Source organism: Bemisia tabaci, chromosome 9, assembly GCF_918797505.1.
Source record: "Bemisia tabaci chromosome 9, PGI_BMITA_v3".
NCBI classification, from domain to species: domain Eukaryota; kingdom Metazoa; phylum Arthropoda; class Insecta; order Hemiptera; family Aleyrodidae; genus Bemisia; species Bemisia tabaci.
Genome location: NC_092801.1, coordinates 17,171,603 through 17,196,094, shown reverse-complemented (window position 1 = coordinate 17,196,094; position 24,492 = coordinate 17,171,603). Strand labels below are relative to the sequence as shown.

At 39.9% G+C, this 24,492-nt stretch overlaps 2 protein-coding genes and 1 non-coding gene across 11 annotated transcripts in view; 2 read left to right on the top strand and 1 right to left on the bottom strand.

Moving 5' to 3' along the window:
• The window catches only part of LOC109035187 (uncharacterized), a 228,893-nt gene that overhangs the window by 2,644 nt on the left and 201,757 nt on the right, over positions 1–24,492 (bottom strand). The window contains exon 3 of one of the 8 annotated variants that reach the window (XM_072304693.1): positions 1,545–1,974. The exons of 2 other annotated variants lie outside the window; for them this stretch is intronic. In XM_072304693.1, the coding sequence (XP_072160794.1) occupies positions 1,678–1,974 (297 nt within the window). In that variant the 3' untranslated portion in view covers positions 1,545–1,677. Of the gene's footprint in view, positions 1–1,544; positions 1,975–20,115; positions 20,810–24,492 lie in introns of those variants that run through there. 5 more of the 8 variants (XM_072304694.1, XR_011900586.1, XR_011900584.1 and 2 more) reach the window with 5 other exon arrangements.
• The window catches only part of FipoQ (F-box/LRR-repeat protein FipoQ), a 69,004-nt gene that overhangs the window by 4,693 nt on the left and 39,819 nt on the right, over positions 1–24,492 (top strand). Inside the window, exon 2 of one of the 2 annotated variants that reach the window (XM_072304686.1) lies at positions 10,963–11,162. In XM_072304686.1, coding sequence (XP_072160787.1) covers positions 10,963–11,162 — 200 coding nt within the window. Of the gene's footprint in view, positions 1–10,962; positions 11,163–23,921; positions 24,399–24,492 lie in introns of those variants that run through there. The other variant, XM_072304688.1, reaches the window with a different exon arrangement.
• On the top strand, positions 6,519–6,598 carry TRNAL-UAG (transfer RNA leucine (anticodon UAG)). Its single transcript has one exon. It is a non-coding gene; the product is annotated as a tRNA-Leu (tRNA).

The following is a 24,492-nucleotide window of genomic DNA, read 5'->3' as shown; positions in this document are numbered from 1 at the left end:
GCCGCCATGTGGCCACCCCCTTAATCCGGCCCTGAAAATAACCCTTACCTTCGATTACAATTTCAAGAGAAAATGCCAGATAATAATCTTGAAGAAATTTAATAAAGAACGAGTGGTGAATATACTGACGTCGCAATCGGAGGGATGAATTTTCCCACCTCTCCATTGTTTTCTGCGCTAAACGCACAGCAAACTGTACCAAAATCAACACAAAATGTTTACCAAATGTGTGTTTTAACCAAAAGTAATACAAGAATACAAGAATACACATATTTTTAATCGGTGTAGCACAAATCTATTATGCACACTGGAAAAAAAAAAAAAAAACACAATCTGATTGAATCAAGAGTCCTTTTTCTTGTCAATGTTTTCAAGAGTCCAGACTCTAGATCCAATGTGTTTTTTTCCAGTGCATAGTTTATTTTGTTTCAATTCTCTTGCACATTAACTTAGCAAAACCAAGTCCAATTTTGAAAAGTTAAATCACTGCATACCACATGGAAATTTTTTGACTCGGAAAGGTACAAGGTAATTTAAATTTTGAATCCTTTTTTTAAAAACCGGTTAAACTTTCCCCGAGGTTTACGGAGGGCCCCGAAATCCTCTAATACAGATTCATTTTGGTCAATTTCCCGTTCATCATCAAAGCTGCAACATTGTTTGAGCAAAAATAACTGAGACAAATCTGGCACGAGCGATACGAAACCACTAGATCAGGTATCCATCACGCCACCCCGCGCTATACAGCAAAAGCAGCGATGCCATGGCGTGGCAATTTCTTTTGAGACCCTCAGACGTGGGAATATGATTTTGAACACACAATGTAGAGATTGACTCTTCTATACAAACACAGTTCATCAAATAGGGCAAATGAATATTAGCCGCCAAGTATCCCCTTTTGTGGGATGGAAATTTTCTAAAAGACTAGATAATTTTGATTCTGAATTTCATTCGAAATTGAACCAAGTGCATTTAAAAAGTTATGGAGAAAACATTCAAAATTTTCCTTAGTGGTAGGTATATGAAAACTTGGCAACATTCGAATATGCATGAGATTTTCTTCCTAGGTTTGGCAGATTAATTTAAATAAATTTACACTGTTTCCTCATAGTTTTATATTAAATTCATACTTTTTACAGCAGAAGCTAACAAAAATCTCGCTGGTGATGAGCATTGGAAACAATCTTAACGATTCGTTTCAAATCGGTGCACAACTAAAAAAGTGAAATGTTTGAAAATGACATAAATTTGTATTCAGAAAAAAAAACATGGCATAATCTGTAAAAAGTCATACTTTTCCTCTTAATTTAAAAAAAAAATTCAAATAGATGATACGAAAAACGCGTGATTAGCGAGAAAAAAAGCTTCATAAGAAGTTAATAAGGTATTCAATTATGCTATTGTATAGGATTTTAGAGCTTAAAAATTGAGTAAGGGAAAACACGTAGCTAAATACTTGAACGCAATTAACACGGGAAGAGAGGAATACCAATCATTTGGAAAATAATAAAAGAACAGTACACTCGAGAATATTTTAAGTATATTTCTATTATCAGTTGTTAGCGAGGTATTGTACATAAAAACTTGTATATGCCTTTGTTTACTTTAATTCAAAAGCGAGGAATCGATTCAAATAAATTATATAATACAACTATTTACAATTTACAGGAAAAAAGATTATCGTTTTCCCCAGCCCCAACCGCCGTATCCACCATTTCCTCCATATCCACCATGTCCCCCGTATCCGCCATGTCCACCACCGTATCCGCCATGTCCCCCGTATCCACCATGGTGTCCGTGTCCGCCATAATGTCCACCATGTCCACCGTAATGTCCGTGTCCGCCGTAGTGTCCGTGACCACCGTAATGTCCGTGACCACCGTAGTGTCCGTGTTCGTAGCTTCCGGATTCTTCGGAACTATCGCTCCGGACGATAGCCACAAGGGCTATCACGAAAACGGCCAAGATCCATAGCTGAAAGAATAAAGACAAGATTCAATGAAATGCCGACGCGATAAATATTAGTTATTGCCGATACTGTGAATCATTTGATGTTAAACTTGACGTGTTCAAAAATCTCGCGTTATACAGGACAGAAAACTTAACGAACAGATGACTTAATGAACGAAGTATCAGATGAACGTTGGGAAGGTCACTTAGACGTATTTATGCCAATAGAAACACTGCCGTGCTAAGGAAAAACGCCGTATGAGCCCTCAGACGTTGCCAAATTTCCTCCAGTAAAAACCGAATTTACTGAGAAAATGGTGATTATTTGTTTCCGAAACTTTCACACAATTTTGTACGCAATTTAATCTAAAATATCTGACAGTTTCTAGGAAAAGTATGCATAACTTTCCTTAATAATAAAGGTTTCATTCGGGGAAATTTGGCAACTTTTGAATGTTCATATGGCGTTCTCCCTCAGCACGGCAGGACAAGAGACGAATGGGAAAGATGGGATGTGCTCGTAAAACCTGCACAAGAAATAATGCAAAAATGGGCGCGATTCCTTTCGGCAAAATGAAAAAAATGGGATTTTACATTAAATCGAAAGGAACTAACCGCCATAATATATATCTTATGAACCGTGGGCAAATGACAAGAGCGTTGTGAATACGGCTCATGAGTTAAATAACGTCGAGATCGATCTCGTCCTCGGCGTTGACGCTGACGTCACTGGCGCTTTATAATTCCAATTCTTTCTTGCGGCCCTCAACTAACGAGCATACATCTTCGTTTTCACCCGTCTCTAGTTCCTTTTAGCACATATACGTCCATTTCACAAAACCTTTCTTAAAGCTTCAATTCTTTTTCGTATGAATTATAAAACATTAGTTCCATCATACAAGGACATTTTTTTTTTGTTAAAAACTGCGAGGAACTACAGTTTCTCCAGCTGACAGTAGTTGAGAGTTAATTAAGCAGAACTATGCGTTTAAAATGTTAAGCTTCAAACGTATTGCCACCTACTGCTTGAAAATTTCCTCTTTTGTAATTATGAAGAACTAAGAATTTAGTAATTAATGATGAGTAATTAAGAATTTAGTAATTAATGATGAGTAATTAAGAATTTAGTAATTAATGATGAGTAATTAAGAATTAAGAATTAGTAATTAACAATTTCACAGTGAAGAAGAAGTAATTAATTATTGAAAACGAATAATGCAGGAAAACTATTTTTTATCTATTAAGTTTAAAAACATCATAAGCAATCATCAGCTTTGCAAACCACCACATATTTTCCCGAGTCCGAAAAATGTAATATTAAAACGTGTGAGACATTGTGCTAACATTAAAGGTAAATGATATGCATACTTGAAAAACTTGGTTGATCACACCTGCGATAGTGCAATATCTGTACATTAACCACGGAGAGAAATTTCGACACAAAAGTTTGGTTCATACGGGAAGTAAAACACAAAATAACCCTAGCCTTCGGTTGAAAATTTCAAGAAAAATGCCAGCTTGTTTTCTTGAAGAAGTTTAACAAAAAACGAGTGATAAATAAGAACGCTGCAATCGGGAGAGTACATTTTCCCAGTCTCTAAATTGTTTTCTGCGCTAAACTCACCGCAAACTATACCAAAATCAGCACAAAATTTGTGTTGGTTTTTTGCTTCACTTTCTATATCAATCAGAAGTAACACAAGAACACAAAATATTTTCATCTGTGTAGCGTTCATCGCAAGGGAACTGAATACTCTAGAATTCATCACACATCTGAATTTGAATCATAGGATTTCAAACTTTTGTGCTGAGAGGTGTGCAAATCCGATTTTTTTTTCGAGAATTTTGGTGCGCTGGAAAAAAAAACACATTGGATCTAGAGTTCAGACTCTTGAAAACATTGACAAGAAAAAGGACTCTTGATTCAATCAGATTTAAGCTTAAATCAAAAGGAAATCCGCTCAAATTAATAGGCTTGGTTCTTGATTTAAGCGTAAATCTGATTGAATCAAGAATCCTTTTTCTTGTCAATGTTTTCAAGAGTGTGGACCCTAGATCCAATGTGTTTTTTTCCAGTGTGTATTTTTTATCACATTTTGTTCATAGAGCACGGTTTCATGTTCCGATATTAATTAATTCATTTTGACTTTTTATGTGGACTAAGGCTCCTCTACTGTGGACGGGCGCGTATAAATGAATGCAACAACGGCCTCGCAATACGGTGAAACGCATTATTTCTCCTTAAAAACTTTAATAATGACACTCAGGACGAAATTTAACAAAAATCGCTTCTCTAAAATATTTTGCAATAGGGATGAAGACGCTTCCGTCCAAAAAACACCGCAACATATCTCAAGCTGAAGACAAAAATATATAAAAATCCCGAAGATAGATTTTCGAAGTTCTCAAAATAAACCAGAGGCTATATTGACTTACCTTAGAACTCATCGTGCAGGGTGTGGGAATTGAACTTGATGCCACGAAAGATGAGGAACGATTGAAGTTACACTGCATTCAAAATGATCGAATCAGCAGCGACCTTGACGTTAAGGAAATTCCGAACAGAGAAGAGTGGCTTAATTCAGCGCCAGCCAGCGTCGCCCGGCGGCTAATGTTAGAATTTCGGACGCAATTTCCTGCAGCGCGGACGGGGGAAAGGATGAGGAAGGGACAGCTCAAAACATGGCAAGTTCAACCGTTCAAAAACAATATGTTTTGGGACAATTTGTTTTGAAAACATCTTTTTCGCGTGTTGGTCAAAATACGTTGTTGAATCTGGCAGCAGTCTGATTAAATTGTCGAGGCGTTGAATCCACGGGAATTCCCATCGTGTAATAATACACCTCGGAGAACATCGGTGAATCGAGGAAATTCGTGTTTCAGGAGGTGTTTTTTGTGCAATTAGTAGAGGTGATTGGTCGCGATGTCTTCACCGACGTGTGGTGAATAAGAAGGAAAAACCCTCATCAATCTTTGAGTGTTTTTTGAGTGCTTCTTGAACCAAATGTTTCGTGCGAACACGTTTCAATTAATGATAATTACCAATTTACGACTTGGATATAAATACTTAAAACAGCTTTGAGACGGTGTGTTTATTGGCACGTTATTTTGCACCACGAAAGATGCCGGATGAAACATTTTCATGAGATCTTAAACTGGGGGGTCCTTCCCTGGTAGACGGTCCTGAGTTTGATGGTCTCAGGCGACGGTCACTTTGGTCGGCCCCAGGGTAATAAGCGTGGGATTAGCCCTGTGGGCTATTTAAAAATTGGAGGGGGCATAGTTTCGAGGACGCCCGATCAAATCGGGAGTTAATGGTAAAAAATAAGGAATAAGGAGCTATTTACCGGAGGAGCTCTGGAGAGATCGCTACGAACGGCAGTTGAACGTATTTCTGTCAAACGGAACTATGTGCACTATGTGCTACTAACTATTGTGCGTCGTTGTAGGTTGCCTAGATAAGGACAGCGTGTTCGCCTTCAATTTTTTGGGTATGCAATGCAGACATCCGTCGAGCACGAATAGTTGCATCCAGACGTTCGACTGTCTCACGTCGCTACGTGATACAAGGTTCCCGTTAATTGGAATGCAAGTTCGCCTTCAATTTTTCGGATGCAATACGGACATCCATCAAGTACGAATAGTTGTATTCAGCGTTCGGTTGCCTTCAATCGCTGTTTTGTGGGGACTTCGGCCGCAAGGAAAGCGAATTGCTGCGTAATGTGAACTCTTACAGTTTGAAATGCAAGTTTGTCTTTCATTTTTGGGTGCGTGATACGGACATCCGTTAAATATGACAAAAAATGTCGTGTCGGAAAAGTAGGAATTCGTGCATGTCAAACCTACAGAAGTTTTCATGTTTCATTTTTTGTAAAAATTGTCAGGAATCTTTCCTACAGTTTTTGATGCGCAATGAATGATTTCTTACATTATTTTTAGAGATTTAAGCAAATTATCGCTACAAAAAAATTGCCAGTCCATTACCATTACATTTCCTCAAGACAGAGTAAATAAATTGGGAAATTCTGCATCTCTGCGTGTCGTAGACTCTTTTCTTTAGTAGACTGAGTGCAGTAACTTTTTGATTTGAATTTCGAGGGGCTGAAAAATATTGGAATGTTCCGGGGAATAAAGGCTAATTTTGAGTAAATTGAAAATCACGGTCTGGTTAAATACACCGAAAAGACGCACGCCTTTTAACCGATCAATTAGTTCCTCATTTTCCTATCGGGGAAGAACCTCGGGTGTATCGACATTTAAAAAGCCGCGCATAAGTTTTTCTTTTTTTGAACCAATCGAAATTCACCCATGAGAACCGTACCGAGAGTCTAAAAATATACTTTCGGAACAAAGTGATCAGAACTAGATCTGACCACGAAAAAAAATGTCTACACGGCGATTGCCACTTCAAATTTTAAGAGTCTGGCAATTTTAGCGAACCAAAATAATTTAAGTATGTTCTTACATACGCCATTGTCCTGTAATGGACAATGTTATCGGAAATGATCGGACAATGTATACTGAAAGTACATCATTGATGACGTTGTGATTTTGGTCGGTATTCTTACGGCAGCGTGGCCGAGTGGTCTAAGGCGCTGGTTTTAGGCACCAGTCCGCAAGGGCGTGGGTTCGAATCCCACCGCTGTCAGGTTAATTTTAGACGGGCTAGGAACGGAAACTACAGCAAAGGCGGATAGATTGGAGTCCCACCAATATTGCTATTGGAATATCACTTTTTTAAGACTGATGAAAAAAAGAATGATACTGACGTTCCTTGAAAATACCGGTGATAATAACACATCAACAAAGCAAATACTTTTTCCGACTGTATACGGATTGTTTTTCTAACCTATAGAAAATTTAATGGGAAAATCACAAGCATTAAAGTTAGAAAGCTCCATGTTAAAAATTTAGGAGCAGGGTGATAGAAGGAAGCTGGGTCCATACAACACCAACTAAAGTGCCATTCCGAGAGCCAATCAACGACAAAGATAACAAGGATTAGAACTAGAGTCACAAAATAAACTCTTCTGATATCCACCGTCTTACAGTATCCAGGCCACATTTTTAGTCTAGGGAAAAAAATATTAATTAAGTGCGCGAGAGCGGACAGTTTGAAAACTTCAAAATCTATATACGTGTTTCTATCTTCATCGTCCTTATTATTCTACCACCAATATATCGTATTCGATAATGTTCGATGTATCGCTCGGTTCAAAACAATAGAACATAACATTGCCTCAACAAAAATTTTAGGATTTAAGTAGGAAAAGCTGAAAATGAGAAAATTCTTAACAAATTCACTGTGCATTTCCATTTTATACTCATAAGAATCAAAAACCTATCACAAGAAACCCGTTCTCTCAGATTACTCAATTGACTTTTGAGGATATGTTTACATGTTGAACCAATCGATATCGATACAATCTCACCTGTTTGATGTATCGAATACAATCCATTTTCGGGCGCTTGGATCGGCGACTCTGCCTCGCTCTGATTGGAGGGCCAGAGGCGTGGCGTGCTTTGCGATGTATCGATTGATCTACCATTTAAACCTATGTAAAGATATCGATTATTTGGGTGTTCGGAGCGAAATCGATAAAACCAAGAAGCACGCAATCTTTAGTTTTAACCCATTTGTACATCGATCTTTTAGAGTCAAATACGTCTAATTTTGAGCGTTTGGTTGTGCGTACACCTCGCTGCAGCACAATAAAAGCACAACATGTAAAAGAAAAAATTAAAGTGCTTTGGAAATCATTAAATTTGACACGGAACCACCAATATTTATAAAACACACATTATATTATTATTCTTCTTTGATAAATTGATACATATATTTTTCCCATCAATTTAAATGAGAATAATCAATGCAGAGTGTGCAAACATTTCAAAATCATGCGTTAAAAAACCCTGACTTTGCGAGTATAAATATTACGACTTAACAGAGCGGAGCGGCGCGGCGTGCTGCCAGCGCGAGAGGCTCACTGGCGCCTACAGACCTAAGTGGATACTTCACGCATTGCTTGAAGTATCCACTTAGGTTTGTAGGCGCCAGTGAGCCTCTCGCGCTGACCGCCCGCCCGCCGTGCGACGGCGCCTGAGGCAACTATTTCACAACAGAGGTGTTGCACAGTATTATACGAAATTGAACGTATCAAGAATGACAGGCATCCTTTAAAAGTACAGATATTTCCTCGCAAAATAAATCAAGATACTTATCGTACACAGGAAAAATCTAAGAGCCTTTAGCTGAGGCAAATATAGAGATTTATCCGGTCCAGGTATAACAAGGTGGGATTTTCTTGAAAGATAATTAAGTCCTGTTACACCAAAGAGGTGTAGAGAGTTTTAGTGAATTTTGTCTCATGGAATTGACGCACCCCCATTTTTACCAAAACTCTCAACTATATATTATTCTCCTTTGGACCAAACAGACATGCAAAACAAAAAAACAAGCAAACCCTCATTCTTCCAAGACATTATACATTTTCATCCAAAAACGTCGTGAGCGACTGTCGTTTGTATTTATATGTGGGACAAATAACTTTGGGTCTCAACTGGCACGTGGACCAAAACTCCCGTGCCGAAAAAACGCGTGGACGTAAATTACTGGAAAAAACTGGTGCACGGACTAAAAATCGTTGACGAAATGTCCTATAACCTCTTTACCACAGCTCAAATGGGGAAATATCGATAATCGATCATTCACGGCTCGCCACTGTGGAGGGCATTGCCCATTAGAGGAGTTTTGTTTGTCTGCAACTATACGGATGAATAATATTAAAGTTGAGGACCTGCCTCCAGTTGAGGATCGAATTTTGAGTTCTTCCTCAAAACGGCCTCGAAGTTTTCTCGACTCGAGGAAGCACCGTGCAGAAATCAAACGCTGATTATCCACCTGGTTTCCGAATGAGTATCCCTCGTGAATTATATTAATTTCATTCCTCGTAGTAGATTTCGACGGATAATAGTCTGAAACCCATTGAACTTTTTGCTCTCATCCTGGCCATGGTGACGTCAGACTGATATCCTCTGAGATATTCTCATATGACTTTAAGGTGATTAAATTTGACTGTTTAAATTTTTTTATTTTTAGTTCGCCCGAACTTTGGGGACTTGGAAACGCGATGATGAACTAATTTTGAACTTACCAAGATAATGTTGGGGCAAAGTTAGGGAGAATCGGCTCGTTTCGCGGGAATCGTATGATTTTTGAACTGACGTAACGGATGGGACCCTCCTTAACGTTAGTTTGAAGTCATTTCTGAGATTTTTACTTAAGATTGCTTACATTTTGATACATTTTCCCGTTTTATTTTTTTTCTACTGCAATTTGTTCCAGTGTTATGATTCATCGAAAATAAGTCAAATTTAGACTTTGATCTATCATCACTCGGACAAAAATTAAGATATTGACCTGCGGTTTGCGCCATAATTGTTAGTTCTAATGTTATTTTCATGATCAATGAAGTATTACAAGATAAGGGTTACCATTTATTTTTTTAAAAAAAAGCAAGTTACCTCCCCCTCACCCGAGAGAGAGGCAGAAATTTTGACCTCCCCCCCCCCCAACGCAAATTATCCCTTTTGAGATAAAAACAGTCCCAAAATTTCGTTTCTCTATCTAGAGTGGTTCAGAAGTTAGAAGGGGGGGGGGGCTCTCGGAACACCCTGTGCGTACATTTATGTGTCCGTAGAAACAACCGAAAAAGAATGTTGAGAAATGTTCAACTCCACGAGTTTGAATTATCGGGCCAAACACAATGCAGTCGGCATGGAATGCGTATCAGCGCCTACAAGACTACAGGGATACTTCAAGCATTACGCCAAACGCAATGCGGTCGGCGAAGACAGCGAAGACGGCGCCCGGCGGAGGACGGATATTAGCGCCTACTAGATTGTAGGAATACTTCACGCATTGCGCGTGAAGTAGGAGTTCTCTACGAACAATGAGGAGCGGAGGGGTAGACCTGCCCGTCCCGTCTCCGCCGCGGCGCGGTTTAATATAAACGGCGAATGCCTCGAAAGTCAAAACGCCTTCACTACAACTCTGCTGTGATAGCGAAGAGAGCTTGTAAGTGAAATAATGAAGTTTTGAGAAAACGGGATCAGAAGCTTCTGACCAGAAAACTTTATTGAAAGAAGCCTCCGTTCTTCGACAAATTCCTACTAATCATCCGATAGATTCCTGGAAATTGTTTGGATGATTAAAAATCGACCGATATCATTTCAATTACATAAAAAGGGCAGTATTCATTTTCATGTTAGGCTATAACGTTAGGCAAGACAGCCGTAAGTGCTATCTTCTGCATGCTCTCGTGGTTGCGTTTTGGACACACAACAAACGCAGTTTCAGGTTAGAAATTGGCAGAATAGGGCGGCACTTTACTTGATAGCCCTGTTTTCATTGGCTCTCTGAAGAAAAAATGTCACTAAAGGCTGTGTTGTCTGAAACTAGGTAATTTTGCGCGCACTTGCGGCTTTCTCATATGTCTCGTGTTCGTATACTTAGGATAAATTTTGCTTTTTCTTAAATTTAGCTATTTCAGTGATTTCTTCTAAAAGAGTTTAGACGAATTTATCCCTTTGAGATAGAAATATCCCCAAATTCTCGTTTTTGATCTTGAACGGTTAGAACATTATAGGGAGGAGCGGGACTTTGGGAACTTTGGTACGTGTTACCTACCTTTGGTACGTGTGTTACCGACCTTTGGTACGTGTTACCGACCTTTGGTACGTGTTACCGTACTTTTTTATGCATTTTGCTGTTTTAGCTATCTCAGTGTTTTCATTTAAACGAGTTTAGGTGAATTTTTCTTCTTCGAGATAGAAACATCCCCAAGTTTCGTTTTTGATCTCGAGCGGGTCAAGAGTTAGGAGGGGCGGGGACCTGAACTCTGAAACTTTGGTGCGTGTTGCCGAACTTTTTTTCCAATGCTCAATGCCCCTCCCTTCCCCTCTCCATAATTTTTTTCGAACTGCACTTACAACTACGTTGCTTTGTTTCAGTGGTGAGTCAACCGAACATGGATCGGCGGCTGTCGAACTGGTACGCGATGAACTTGAGTCCGGACGTCCTGGCGACGGTGGCCAATCTTAACGAGCAGCATAGTAGACACAGCCGCCACGGGAGCAGCACCCGTCACCACCACCACCACCACTCCTCTCACTCACACCACCATCACAGCGGGCGCCACAGACACCACGCGGTAAGTCCCCCCCCCCCCGTCCCCCGTGACCCCCCCCCCCCAAGCAGACCCCGCGCAAGTCGCAAATGGATACACTCTTGGCAGCTACGTCACCGACTGACTCAGTCGACTCTTCGATATTCGCTTCTATGGTTCCACCCTGTACAAATATCCGTTCCGGCGCTCATACTCATAGGCGGTTCTACGGGGGTGCCAGTGGGTGCCGGGCACCCCCAAGCAAAAATTAAGTACGGTTACCGGAACCGTGAAAGAGGCTTTTGGGCAAGTAAAAACGTCGAGAAAAAATCGTATTATAAAGCGCAAAAAATTGGCAATATTTTTATTTCATGAATTTTTGAAATTTGCAGGTGTCCAGTATTCTATGATTATGGGCAAGGGGTAATGAGAGGAAGGGGATCTCGTCGAAAGTTGACCTCTGGTAAATCATGAGGTTGATATGACTTGAAATATTAATATAGCCGTGTTTTACAAAGATTCTAAGTACTGTTTTTTTATGGTAAGGTTATAGTTTTGATGGAAAGTTTTGCTAAAAATTTTCTAATTGAGAATTTGAATTTAGATGTATTTAAATAGAATGGAAGGAGAGAAAAAGAGAAAGGAGGGTAGGAAAGGGATGAAACTTGAGCGACCGTTCTCCTTCGGGGCCGGTCTACGACATTTTCTACCTCTGGGTACCCCCAAGCATGAAGGTCTAGAACCGCCTATGCTCATACTGAGCCTTGTCTCCACCGGATGTTTTCATGAGATGTGCTGGATGTGTTGCTCAGTGCGTCTACTAAAACAGGCTGGTCAAGAATCAGTGCTTTTACAGTGCTTGTTCTATTCAGGACATTCCCAGAAAATTCAGTACTTCCTCAACAAAAAAATTCAGAATTTTTTCAGTACCCCAATTTGACGAAATTTGAAAAATTTAAAAAATTGAATTCCTCGCGCGAATGTCAAGGAAAAATATGCATAACTTCCTTTCAAAATAAACATTTTATGAGAAGAAATTTGGTAACTCTCGATTATTTATACGACGTTTTTCCTCGGCACGGCAGTACAGTCCGGCGCTTTAACCTTGAATCACCCTGTATAGTGTACAGACACATTCGACCACCTCGACGTGGATGCATTTAGGTTATATATTTGTTTACATTTGAGCCACCGCAAAACAACACGCGCCGAATGTAAATAAACAAAAATAATTAATGCCAACTTGCAAGCTTTGTTGTTGCACTAGTTTACGTTACGTCTGCATGCGTTAACTGATAAGAATGATTTCTAACCTGCGTTGCGTTGCGTTGACTGCTAATGTTACACTCCAGCCATGTATTGTTCGTCAGTTTGATATGAAGAATTTAGAGGATGGATATCGACCCGATCACGTATCCTGTGAAACAGAAAACGACCACTTGAGGATACTTAGATTAAAATTTATGATTTGAGTGGAAGAGGGTTTAAAGGAAAGCTAGAGCTGTGCATTCTCTCTCATTCTCGCGATGTTTTGGTTCACATGCTGGACCTGTTTGACGACGGGAGCCCCACCCAAGGTCGTCGCGCACAATGGAGCCAGTCGAAGGAGGAGGTTGCACATGCTGTGGAAACTTTAAAAAAAAGCTGATATCTTTGTCAGTACGAAACGCAGAAGCTAACAAGTGGTTTCAGTGATTTTATCGTTAAATTGTCATCAAACTACACTCCTTGAACTTTAAGTTGTGACGAGATGGAAACCAAAATTTGCAGTCATAGTAAATAAGTTCACATCCGACCTCTCCGAATGGGTCGTTCCACTGTGTGGCGTTGAATACGCGTTGCGAGCGCAGTATTCCTTCGTGAAGAGTGGAGGGGGACACTCTGTGATGCAATAACGCCGTGTGCAGGATTCCCCCACGCGTAGCGTAATTTTCTCGCTGAAATTTTGTCGTAGGGATTGTTTTAAAAATGTTTTATAAGGGCACAGTACACCGATATGCAATTTTTGAATGGATTAGTCCAAACTTTAAAGAAAGTGCCCGATAAAAGCAGTATAATGTAAAGAGGCTGTCCCATTTTCCATAGGCAATGACCGCAAAAGATTTTACATCCATACTTTCTGGAATCATTACGGATCATCCGAGAGCCCTAAATCCGGTGACCTCTCTCGTCTAGCCCTCCAGGAGGGCGAGGGGGAGGGGGTCAAAGGTCAGACGTACCGACCGCCTTAACTTTTGAACGAAACAACGAATCAAATTGATCGTGGGTTCAAATGAAAGCTCTTGACAAGAAATTTTATTTTATGTATAATAAAGTCTGTTTTTGATAGATTTTTATATGAAAAAAAAAATCATCACCGAAAAAAAAAGTTGATTTAACATTCTGGATGTAAAAAAAGTGTGCGAGAACTTAAATATGCTGAATTACCCGCCACAGCACTTAATTTTACATCTTGGCATTGCTAAAGTAACTGCTGTGGCAGGTATTTTAGCATTTTGTAAGTTCTCGCACACTTTTTTTTACATCCAGAATGTTAAATTAACTTCACTTTTTTTTCGGTGGTTGTTTGATTTTTCAAGCCCAAAAAATTCAGTTTGTCGGGATTTTCCATGATGAGGAACGCTGGAATCATTACAAAAACCAATTTAAATGAAAGCTCTTGATTCAAGCTTTTAAACGAGCTACTGTTCAACTTGGGGAGACAAAATGTTCAAAAGTTATGACCGTTCAAAGTTGGCGTGGCGCGCTATCTTCGAAGCGCTCACGTGCCACCCCTCCCTACATTTTCCCTCGTGCCCGCTTCAGCTGATGACGGGCACAGAAAGGTCCACAGCTCCTTCCACCTGAAGTATGACGAATCATCAGTGCGAAATTGCTTTTATTTAACGAAAAAAGGAAAATAAAAAATAAATTAAATGCTAATAATTAAGGATAAGATGCTGGAATAAATTATAATTACGCCCCCCTTATGATTCAATATTTAATAGCTAAATCAAGTCTCTTTTACCGCATTAGCCACTCAAAAGATGTAAGTAGATAATATTCATAGGGCTGGCTCTTGTACGCAACTGGCCAACCAGCACTTTAAACTTGGATTTACTACTGATTATCTTTACCTCGCCCCCCTTACCACTCCCTTATATTATCTACATCAATCCTTCTGGAATTCTTTGAAAATTTTAAGGAAACTGCTTCGTACCATGCAGAAAATTCACTTAAATTTGCACAAAAATCTGCACAACCGGTTTTAATAAAATTAGGTTGCCAAATTAAATTTGGTTGTGCTAAGGAAGAACGCCGTATGAGCATTCAGCTAGTGCGGATTTTTGTGAAAATTTCAGCGAATTTTCTTCATAGTGCTATGCAAAGTCCTTAACATTTTTAAAGAGAACCGCACAAACTTCCTCTTGCAAAAAATTAGATTGCCGAGTTAAATTTGACAATAGCTGATGTGGCTCGGTTCTTTTCTGCTAAACGCTGACCAAATGGTAAAAAGATCGGTGATCGAGGAGCTTGCCATCATCACTGTGCGATGCTCCCTTTGAAGATATTTCTCATACAATTAATGTGTCAACATGTTAGGCTCACGATTCGAGAAATGCACGGATGTCCTCTTGATGTGAAAGACCTGTGTTGACAGCAAGGCTTCCGCACTTGGATGCGACTATGCGAACTTAAGTAGGGCGTAAACGGGTCAAATCTCAGGTCAGTACAAAAGCTACTCGTGAATTATAGCTCGCTTTAATAGAAGAGTTTAAGCCAAATTGAAACACGTGGCAGTGAATATGCAACTGTTGGGAAACTTGTTTAAATTTATGCCCTACTATTAAAATAAAATACTTAAAAATGGTCATTGCTGAGCCGCGTAACTTATTTCCTTAAAAAATATTTCTTTGAAAGTTCGTAATGACTACATTTTCTATGCACGCTTTAAAAATAATGGTCAGAAATTTTTTTTTTTATTTATTTAAAAAGGTGTGTTACATTTGGACGTATTTCTATCAAACAGACCTAAGCGCCATAGGGTGAGGAAGGTAGAGGGGGGCTTGGATTGGCGGCGGAATCGGGCGTCCGGCTTATTCCGTCCTATACTCCCAATGTTTTTCCATGGCGCTTAGGTCCGTTTGACAGAGCGCGCCATCCGGGATTCTAAATTCCTCAAAAGGAACTCAAATTGGCACTTAGTTCCGTTTGATAGAAATACGTCCATTTAAAGAACTGAGAACTGTAAACTACAAACTATAAACTTTTTTTTTACTGAATGAGATTTTTCTTTAAGTCAAAATTCAAGTTACTTCCTTTTTTTTCAAAATCAAAGAAAAATTATTTTTAATTTCAACTGTGGTTTCAGTGAAGTTATAGTCGTCCTGCGAAAATACATTGCAGCTGACGTCTTATATTCGTAATCCTCGATAGGGCATGCCATGGGTTCCTCCACCTTGGTTTAATCCAGGACGTAGGGGGCCGTTCAAGAATTGCGTAACGCACTTTTGATCCCCCCTCCCCTCTTTTAACGCACTCGTAACGCAACCCTACAACCCCCTTTCGAATTACGTAACGCTGGCCTGACTCCCCCCCCCCCCATTCCCTGGTAAAAATTGGCAGTAGAATCTGTGTTCCAAAATACCATAGACCCAAGGCCAGTTGTAAGATTTCCAATAGCTTCTGTACCCGGCTGTACAATTTCTTATAGGCCTATTATAGCCGATGGCGATTAAGCAACAGCCAGACGATAAAGTTTATGCTAAACGTTGCTAAATACGGATACTAGGACTTAGTTGGTTTTTGGACTACCGCTCTCTTTTTGTGCCGTAGTATCTTGATTTATTTTGCGAGGAAAGCTCCGTACTTTTGAGGGATGCCTGTCATTCTTAATATGTTGGAGCGCCTTCCATTTCATATGATACTGTGCAATACCTCTGGTGTGAAATAGTTGCTTCAGACGCCGCGCGCCGTGGCAAGCTGCGGCGCGGCGGGCGGGCAGAGAGCGCCGAACGCGCATTGGCGCCTACAAACCTAACAGGGATACTTCACGCATTGCGCAATGCGTGAAGTATCCCTGTTAGGTTTGTAGGCGCCAGTGCGTCGCCGCTCCGCTTTGTGTTAGGCTCTAATATTTAATCTCGCGGAGTCAGCGTTTTTCAACTTATGATTTTGAAATAATTGCACACTCTGTATGGATTATTCTCATTTTAATTGATGAAAAAAAAAAAAAAAACGTTTTGAAGGAAAATATAATGTGTGTTTTGTAAATACTACCGAGGTAGTTCGTATCAAACTTAATGATTTCCAAAGCACACGAATTTCTACACGATTTCTCATAGCCTTTTATGGCCAATGGCGATAAAGTGTAAAGCCCGGCAATAGGAACTATAGCCCGACTGTATACTTTTTTATAGCTTCGTATAGCCCGGCCGTATGATTTGCTCCGCATACTACAGCCAGCTATATGATTTTCAATAGCCTTCTTTAGTCGGCTATTAGAACTCCTATGGTATTTTGAAACGCAGCTCCTATCGCCAATTTTTACCAGGGTTTTCAAAAAATCCAGAAAACGCTGAGAATACAGATAGAAAAAAATTCGGGTTTATTTTTTAGATACGAGTACGTTGCTGAATTACGAGGGGAAGAGATCAAAATAGGTGCAAATATACATGATTAGGTTTGTTTTATTCATAATTTTACCGGATACGTGCACTTGGATAGTTTTGAATAAATTGACCATTGCAAAAATAATATTAAAATAAAGAAAGGAGAGAAACGTCCAAGAAGAAAACAATTTTTGGGTGAGATTCAGGGCCGGATTAAGGGGATGGCCACATGGGCCGGCGGCCCATGGCGGCAAAATGTAGGAGACGGCAACTTTCGCAATTTTTTTTAATGTATGGGTATCAAAAAAAGAGAGAAAAAAATCGGATTCAGAAAATAAATTACAAACGAGAAAAGGCTAAAAAATCTATCATTTCCTGAGAGTAAAAGTACAGTAATTTCTAATTTTTTCGTCTTTCGGTAATACAAGAGACAACACGTTTAATTAGTCGACTTTTAAGAGAGAAACCAAACACGCAATTTGACCTGGAACGGAGCGGCGCGGCGGTCGGCATGAAACGCATAGCGCCTACGAGACTGCATGAATACTTCACGCATTCCGTCAATACAGAGCGGTCGGCGCGGCGGTGGAAGTTAAAATTTTTAACCACATTTATGTTTGTTCTTTCATAATTTTTTCGTTCGTTTTTTATAAGTGGAAGACCTTGTCCAAACAGGGATGAGTTTACGGAACTGAACTCTTGTTATATTGATAGGCCTTTCACAAAAAATGTGCCCAACACGAGTATACCTCATAGACCCTTCCCCCACCGGCACGTTCACTTGATGGATTTTATACATCGTATTCGACAGATCACTCAAGTGAGATTATATTGATTTCGATTAGTTCATCATGCAACCACAGCCTCAAAAGTCAATTTAGAAATCTGAGGTAACGGGTCTTATGTGATCGAATTTTTATTCTCTCGAGTACCAAATGGTAATGAAAAGTGAAATTGTCAGGAATTTTCTCATTTTCAGCTTTTCTATCTTACTACTATTTCTGGCCCATTTTAGAAACAACATGTACATGACATTGGTTTCCCTATGCAGATATGCTCTTTTATGGGAGAACCAGAGATAGAGTGGTTCCTTATTGTATTGCAATATGTGATCCAACTTTATACCCAACACACGAACGCGTTCATAAACCGGCGTTCAACCTAGTTTTCACCAAAATCTGTAAACTGTGTCCCGCATGCCACAAAGAAGGAGACAGACACAGAGTTGCCAATTTAACCGCTAATTACGCGTGTTTACCCTTTGATTGCTCGGGGAGGTTCAAATGGGACTCCGAGTATTGGCATCGACGATCAGACATCCGTCCGAAAAATGCACGGATATGGCACATCGCCGCATGGGTGGGCTTAAATTTAGACAGCACTGTATTAATCGTGGATTGACCAGACAGCTCGCCGTACAGTGCAACTAATGAGCTGAAAACTTGTAGATCCGCTTAGACAAAATGCCCGGAATTTCACTATGGACGCTGACTTGCGGCGCTGTTACAAAATGAAAATATGTTTGTTTTAAAACGAGACGTTTTATCACGTAAGCTTGTTGAAAGTATTTAAATTGGTGAGTGTATCATTTTCATTTATTTTTATCACAAAGAAAACTTGTAAATTATTTAATTAAAACTAAAAAAACCAGCAACTTTGAGTAGAACAGTTCTATGATGACTTAAAGAAACAACACCATGGTAAATTGATGGTGGAAACCTGCATGAGACACAGTGAGTGCTGTGAAAGGTTTTCACGGTGGAAATTTTCCGTGATGAAATTTTCCATGGTGACATTTTCCGTGGTGCTTTCCGTGGGGAAATTTTCCATGGAAAAATTTTCCGTGCCCAATTTTACGTGGAGAAATTTTCCATGGGAAACACCGCGGAATTCCACGAAAATTTTTTAGCAGGGTTAGTGTTTCTTTCTTTTAGTGCGATCTGAGAAAGAAAGGAAGGAAGAAAGAAAGTAGTAGTAATGTACATTTATTTTAAAGTGGTGCATTAGCGTCTATCGCCATTAACAATCTGTTATTAGATCACAATGTTCGTTAAGAAAAAGGAAACAAATTTAAAGAAAGAGAGAACAATGCAAGCTTTCTTTAAAACAACCGTGATTCTTGCTGTCGTTGCCTATGCAAAAGAAAGTAACTCCATCCTAAAGTTGCAAAATGGGCCTGTTGCATGCAAGAGATACAGCCGCGCGAATAGACTTTTTAGAGGTTAAATGACACGAAAATTACGATGGTCACATTAAAAAAGTCTGAAATACACTCCTTACTGCGCGATTTGCGTTGTTAGGAACGCGCTTTTTCAAATTTCCCGCGTCTGGGGGCAGTTTTCTAATCACCGGAAACGAGCAAACGGCGGGCTCGGTGATTTCCGGAAGATGCCGAGTCGTTGTTGTTCTTGTTATTTTTTCCTTCAGTTTGTTTACAAACCCAACGTGATCTCCTATAGTGGTCCATATACGCTTTGTGCGGTAACCAAATCGATCAACTTTTAAATATCCAACGCAATCCTTCTACATTTCATTTCACGATGTCACGAGCTCCGATTTTTAGGTTATGTTGTCAGTTTTAGTTGACTGGAAATAGCCGCGAGTTGCCGTTAATTGTTTCCGTTAGAAAACTGCCCCCAGACGCGGAAAATTTGAAAAAGCGCGTTCCTAACCACACAAATTGCGCAGTAAGGAGTGTATTTCAGACTTTTTTAATGTGACCATCGTAATTTTCGTGTCATTTAACCTCTAAAAAGTCTATTCGCACGGCTGTATCTCTTGCATGCAACAGGCCCATTGAGTCAAACAAGTTTATTATTCGCAAAAATTTGACTGAGAAAATTCTATCCGTAAGTCTACTGATTTTTTAATATAATCAGGGAAAACTAGTAAAATTTTCAGAATGGCATTTGGAACATTTTTCAGTATGAATTTCATTCACGAGTGGAATATTGGGCACCACTGAAATGTATTAAAGTTATTTCATTCGTGGAACAACGGAATGGCCCACTAAAGGTTTCGATCATTAAATGATTTTGTGGTAGGGATTAGTGGACTATGGCTATCAATATTTTTGATCAGTCGAATTAAAATTCGATTTCTAAAACCAGAAAAGATTAGTCATCTGAATGTTCAGTGGTCACAGATCAATTAAGTTCGGTTATATTTTAATCAAAGGTTTCGCTTCGTGCGAAAGAAGAAACGCTAATTTTTATTGGTGGGATTTCCGTTTTGTCATCTTCGGTTGGAGGTTTTCTTTTTCTTTTTTTTAAATTAAATATGAATAAAAGTAAATGAATGGTTGGGCGTCGCAGAGCGCGAGGCGGCGCTATAAACGCGGCTTTATGTATGTATGAATAAAGGTAGCTAAAATAATGATTCCCAGATTTCTCAAATAATGTGGTATTTTGTGTTCCTTTGTGCATCTGTATAGTCTGTGCCTTGAAATTATATGAGCTAAATGAGAACACCTATACTCCCTACCGGTTGACTGCTTAAAAAACCTTTAGCGACAATATCTGATCTACAAAGCTCCGTAGTTGAAACCGAAATTCTTGATTCGGCTACTAAGTTTCAGTGAAACTGCCGAAATTTTGACCACTGTGCCAAACTTTTGACAATACTGTCGATTCTCGATAGCTGGGACTAAAAATCTCAGTTTCAGCTGCCTGGGATTTTGAGGTGCAAATATTGCCGAACATTTTTAACAATGTGAGATGTAAATTTATGGAAGTATTCACAATCAAAAGTTATGGAAGAAGGCTTAAGTCATAACAACTCGTGACAGCGTTTGCGATGTTTCGAATTCCGACTGTCCAATGAAGGTGCAGAATTGAAAGCCTCCATTGGCTTAGGCTGAGGAAGACACGCCCATCAATTTCAGGGCTTGCATTTACAGAATGCATCTGTTTGCAGTCGGTGGTTTAAAAGAAGGCGGGGTCCTTCATCACCTCGGTTGAAGTGTTGAGATTATGAGAGAGACGGCATGTTACCGCGCACCTGTGAGACTTCAGCTACCTGAGCGTTGCCAGCTGGACTGAAATGTGCCAACTTATCAGTCAAATTAAAAGAAAACCCCGGCTCTCTCGAGACAATGAACCGCTAGACAAGATACGAATTTAAGCATTCAGACACATGTTTAGAGAAGACTGCAGCCCGTGATCGCACGGAAAAATTGCGTTGCAATTCCATGCCACAAACTTCTACAAAAAGTTTCCTCCAGGTATTTTTTCGGCCAAAATAACCTCCTTCACGGTAAACTTTATTTCATTTCTAACTAGTACTCACATCTCTGTCTAATATACGCCTAAGTGTTTCACTAGAGTATTTTAAAATCCAGTCTCCTTGATCACTTTTCCTGGCCAAATCTTACTTTTGGAATACCCGCGAATTTTGAATTTCCGCGGTATCTCTGATCCAATCACCGCGGATAATCAAGACTCCACTGTAATGACAAAATTTGCCCCCGAAGTGTTCAGGTGTAGGGTAATTGGACAAAATAGCAATAAATAAGGAGACAATAGCCCAGTTAGGTTTTAAAAATAGTAGGTAAGTTGGAATTTTTTAGCCAATGTGCGTTAAAAATCAACATTAAGCTGAAAATCTCAATACAGAGTATCTCTTCGAGGTAAAATTGTGCTTGCATGAGCTTTTTCCCTCTGTATTGAGATTTTCAGCTTTATGCTGATTTTTAACGCACGTTGGCTATAAGATTCCAACTTACTGTCTTATAACCCGTGCGTCTACCGCAATCAGTTCGTCTTAAAATCATTGTAGTAATTTTTTGGGTAGGTATGCTACATTTACTCAATTTCTTTGTAGGGCATGCCACCGTGTCCCCCTCCCCATCCTCCATGCACTATTCTGCCGTGATAGTGAAGAGAGCCGTAAGTGCAAAAATGAAGTTCTGAGAAAACGGGCTCAGAAGCTTCTGACAAGAACATTTTATTGATAGAAGCCTCCGTTCTTTGTCAAATTGCCACTATTCGTCCGGAAGACTGCTATAGAAATCGTATGGATGATTAAAAATCGACTGATTTCATTTCCATTGCATAAAAAGGGTATTTTTCATTTTCATGCTAGGTTATTGTTAGGCAAGACAGCAGTAAGTGCTATCTTCTGCATGCTTTCGCGGTTGCGTTTTGGACGCACAACAAACACATATGCAGGTTAGAAATTGGCAGAAGAGGGCGGCACTTTACTGGAAAGCACTGTTTTCATAGGCTCTCTGAAGGAATAATGATACTGCTGTCTTGCGAGAAACTACGTCATTTTTTGCGTACCTAAGGCCTTGTCTCCACGAGCCGTTTCACGAGATTTGTCCCAGGGAAAAATCCTACTTACCAAGTTGGGAAAAATATTGAGTTAATCAATATTTTTCCCAGTACCAAGTATGGTACTTGTACCCTAGGATCCACTGAGAGAAGAAGAAGAAGTGAAAACGAATTGTGCGATATTTAGTTAAAATAATGTGTCTAATTGTCAATTGAGTGCATTTTTTATTATAATCCCGGTTAAATACTCGACTTTAACTACTTTATCTTCCCGCGCAAACTAGTCGCAGGACTGTATGAGCCCCGTCCCGTGGAGACGGTAACTGGGAAAAATCCCAGAAGTTTCATTCCTGCGATTCGAGCTTGGGACAAATCCCATGAAAACGTCCCAGGGAGACAAGGCCTGCGGCTTTCATAGATCTCGCCTCATAAAATAAGACGAATTTTCGCTGTTTTTGCTGTTTCAGTGATTTCATCTGAAATAGATTAGACGAATTTTGAAGGAGACTCGATTTCGACAACTTGACAGTTACTGCTCTCTTCCCTATCACGGCAGAACAACGGAGTTACGCTCATAATGACTGATCATCAAGAAGTCTTAAGAAAAAAATTGGAACACTTACGAATTGAGTAGAAGAGGTATGCATGCCGATTTCGAATGTTTTCAGGCAACTTACCTGAAACAAAAAACAGATGAAACTATTAAGAAATTACAATGATTCAGAGTAGGAGAAAGTAACCAACATTTCGGGTGATTTCGATTGAAAGAGATTAGACGAATTTTAAAGGCGACTCGATTTCGAAAATTTTCGATAGAGTCCCTTTACACTGAGCTCAGCTCCGTCTCGTTCCAGCTTCCGCCCCCGCTCGAGGCTGTAGTGCTACTCGTCTGCACCGTCCCAAACAGACAAATATACCATTACTAAGAGCCTCAAAGCGGTAGAATATAGTCAAAGCTTAGCTAAATGAGCTTTTTTAGTAGTTGCTAGTTCTTGCATTTTTCAACAATAGAAAGTTCATTGATAAGCTTGCAAAAATTGTCTTGCACTTTATTCAATATATCTTCGTTTCCCGGACGAGGTAGTAGAGTCCCTATATACTGAGAGTCAAGACAACCCTCCCCCCTCATTGAGCCACGAACGGGGATAAAGATTACACAAATTGACAATTTTTCGTAATTTTGATCGGCCCATTCTCAAATTCCTTTCTCCGTCTCTTCTCTCTCATTCCGTTTGTTCCTTGTCGAACCCGTTCTTCCCCGGTGCATTTAAGATTATAATCTTTGCAATCGGTGAAAATGTAATCTTTGTTTCAGTTTGTGACACTGTGGAGGCCTAAAATACGGGAACCAATCAGAAATGGTTTCGCATTGTCTTGACTCTTCATTTTCATGCTAGGTTATTGTTAGGCAAGACAGCCGTAAGTGCTATCTTCTGCATGCTTTCATGGTTGCATTATGGACACACAACGAACACATTTTCCGGTTAGAAATGGGCAGAAGAGAGCGGCACTTTACTGGAAAGCACTGTTTTCATTGGCTCTCATGCACCTAAGGCTGTCTTGAAAAAAAACTATGTCATTTTTTGTGCACTTACGGCTTTCATATACGTCTCGTTTTCATTAAATTCGGATGAATTTTGCTGTTTTAGCTGTCTCAGTAATTTCATCTAAAAGAGTTTAGACGAATTTTGAAGAAAACTCGATTTCGAAAATGTTGCACTTACGGCTCTCTTCGCTATCACGGCAGTATTGCACTCCTGCAACCTGGCAACGCCGTGGTTATTGGGAGCAGTTCGATTCGGTCTGATCACCTCTCGGCAGGTAGGCGGTCCGCCCCCCGTCCCCGACAATAGCCAGCCAATAAATGACGAGAATAATTATCCGAAATTAAACTCGGTACGTCAAATATCCAACAGAGGGCTCTCGGTATGGACGCCGAGCCAAACAATGATCGCGCATTTTCCGCAAATCTTACATGAAGGGATCATCAATTTACGCGCTGTGCAAATCCGTTGTTGTTCCGTCGCCAACCGCCCGAAACGCGCCGTCTTGTAATCGGAACCAGGATAATATGAACTCGTATAGTCTATACAGTCGTATTTTGCGTATAGTCTATACGGTCGTATTGTATGTATAGTCTATACAGTCGTATTGTGCGTGTAGTCTAAATTTCCGCGTAAATCAAACTCACCCCGGTTGTGTCCGCGATTAACGGTGATAAAATAATTTTATGAGTGTGCACTTGTCTGGAAGGTTTCGTGCCCCGGGATAATGTGCTCTAAATGTTGACATTAACGATGTTTCGGTGCGGACGAGATTTAGTTGAATTCTAGTGGAATTACGTTGAATTAGGAGTGGTCTGGTGTTTAGTTTGGTGAAGTTTCAACAGCTCGATTGGATTACCCCAGTTTATGAACGTAAGTGTTGTTGCGCAATCGAACCCATTTTCGTTTCGTAATTAATTCTGAAACATTAAATACCGGAAATATGGAAATTTTTCCCCGAGAAAAT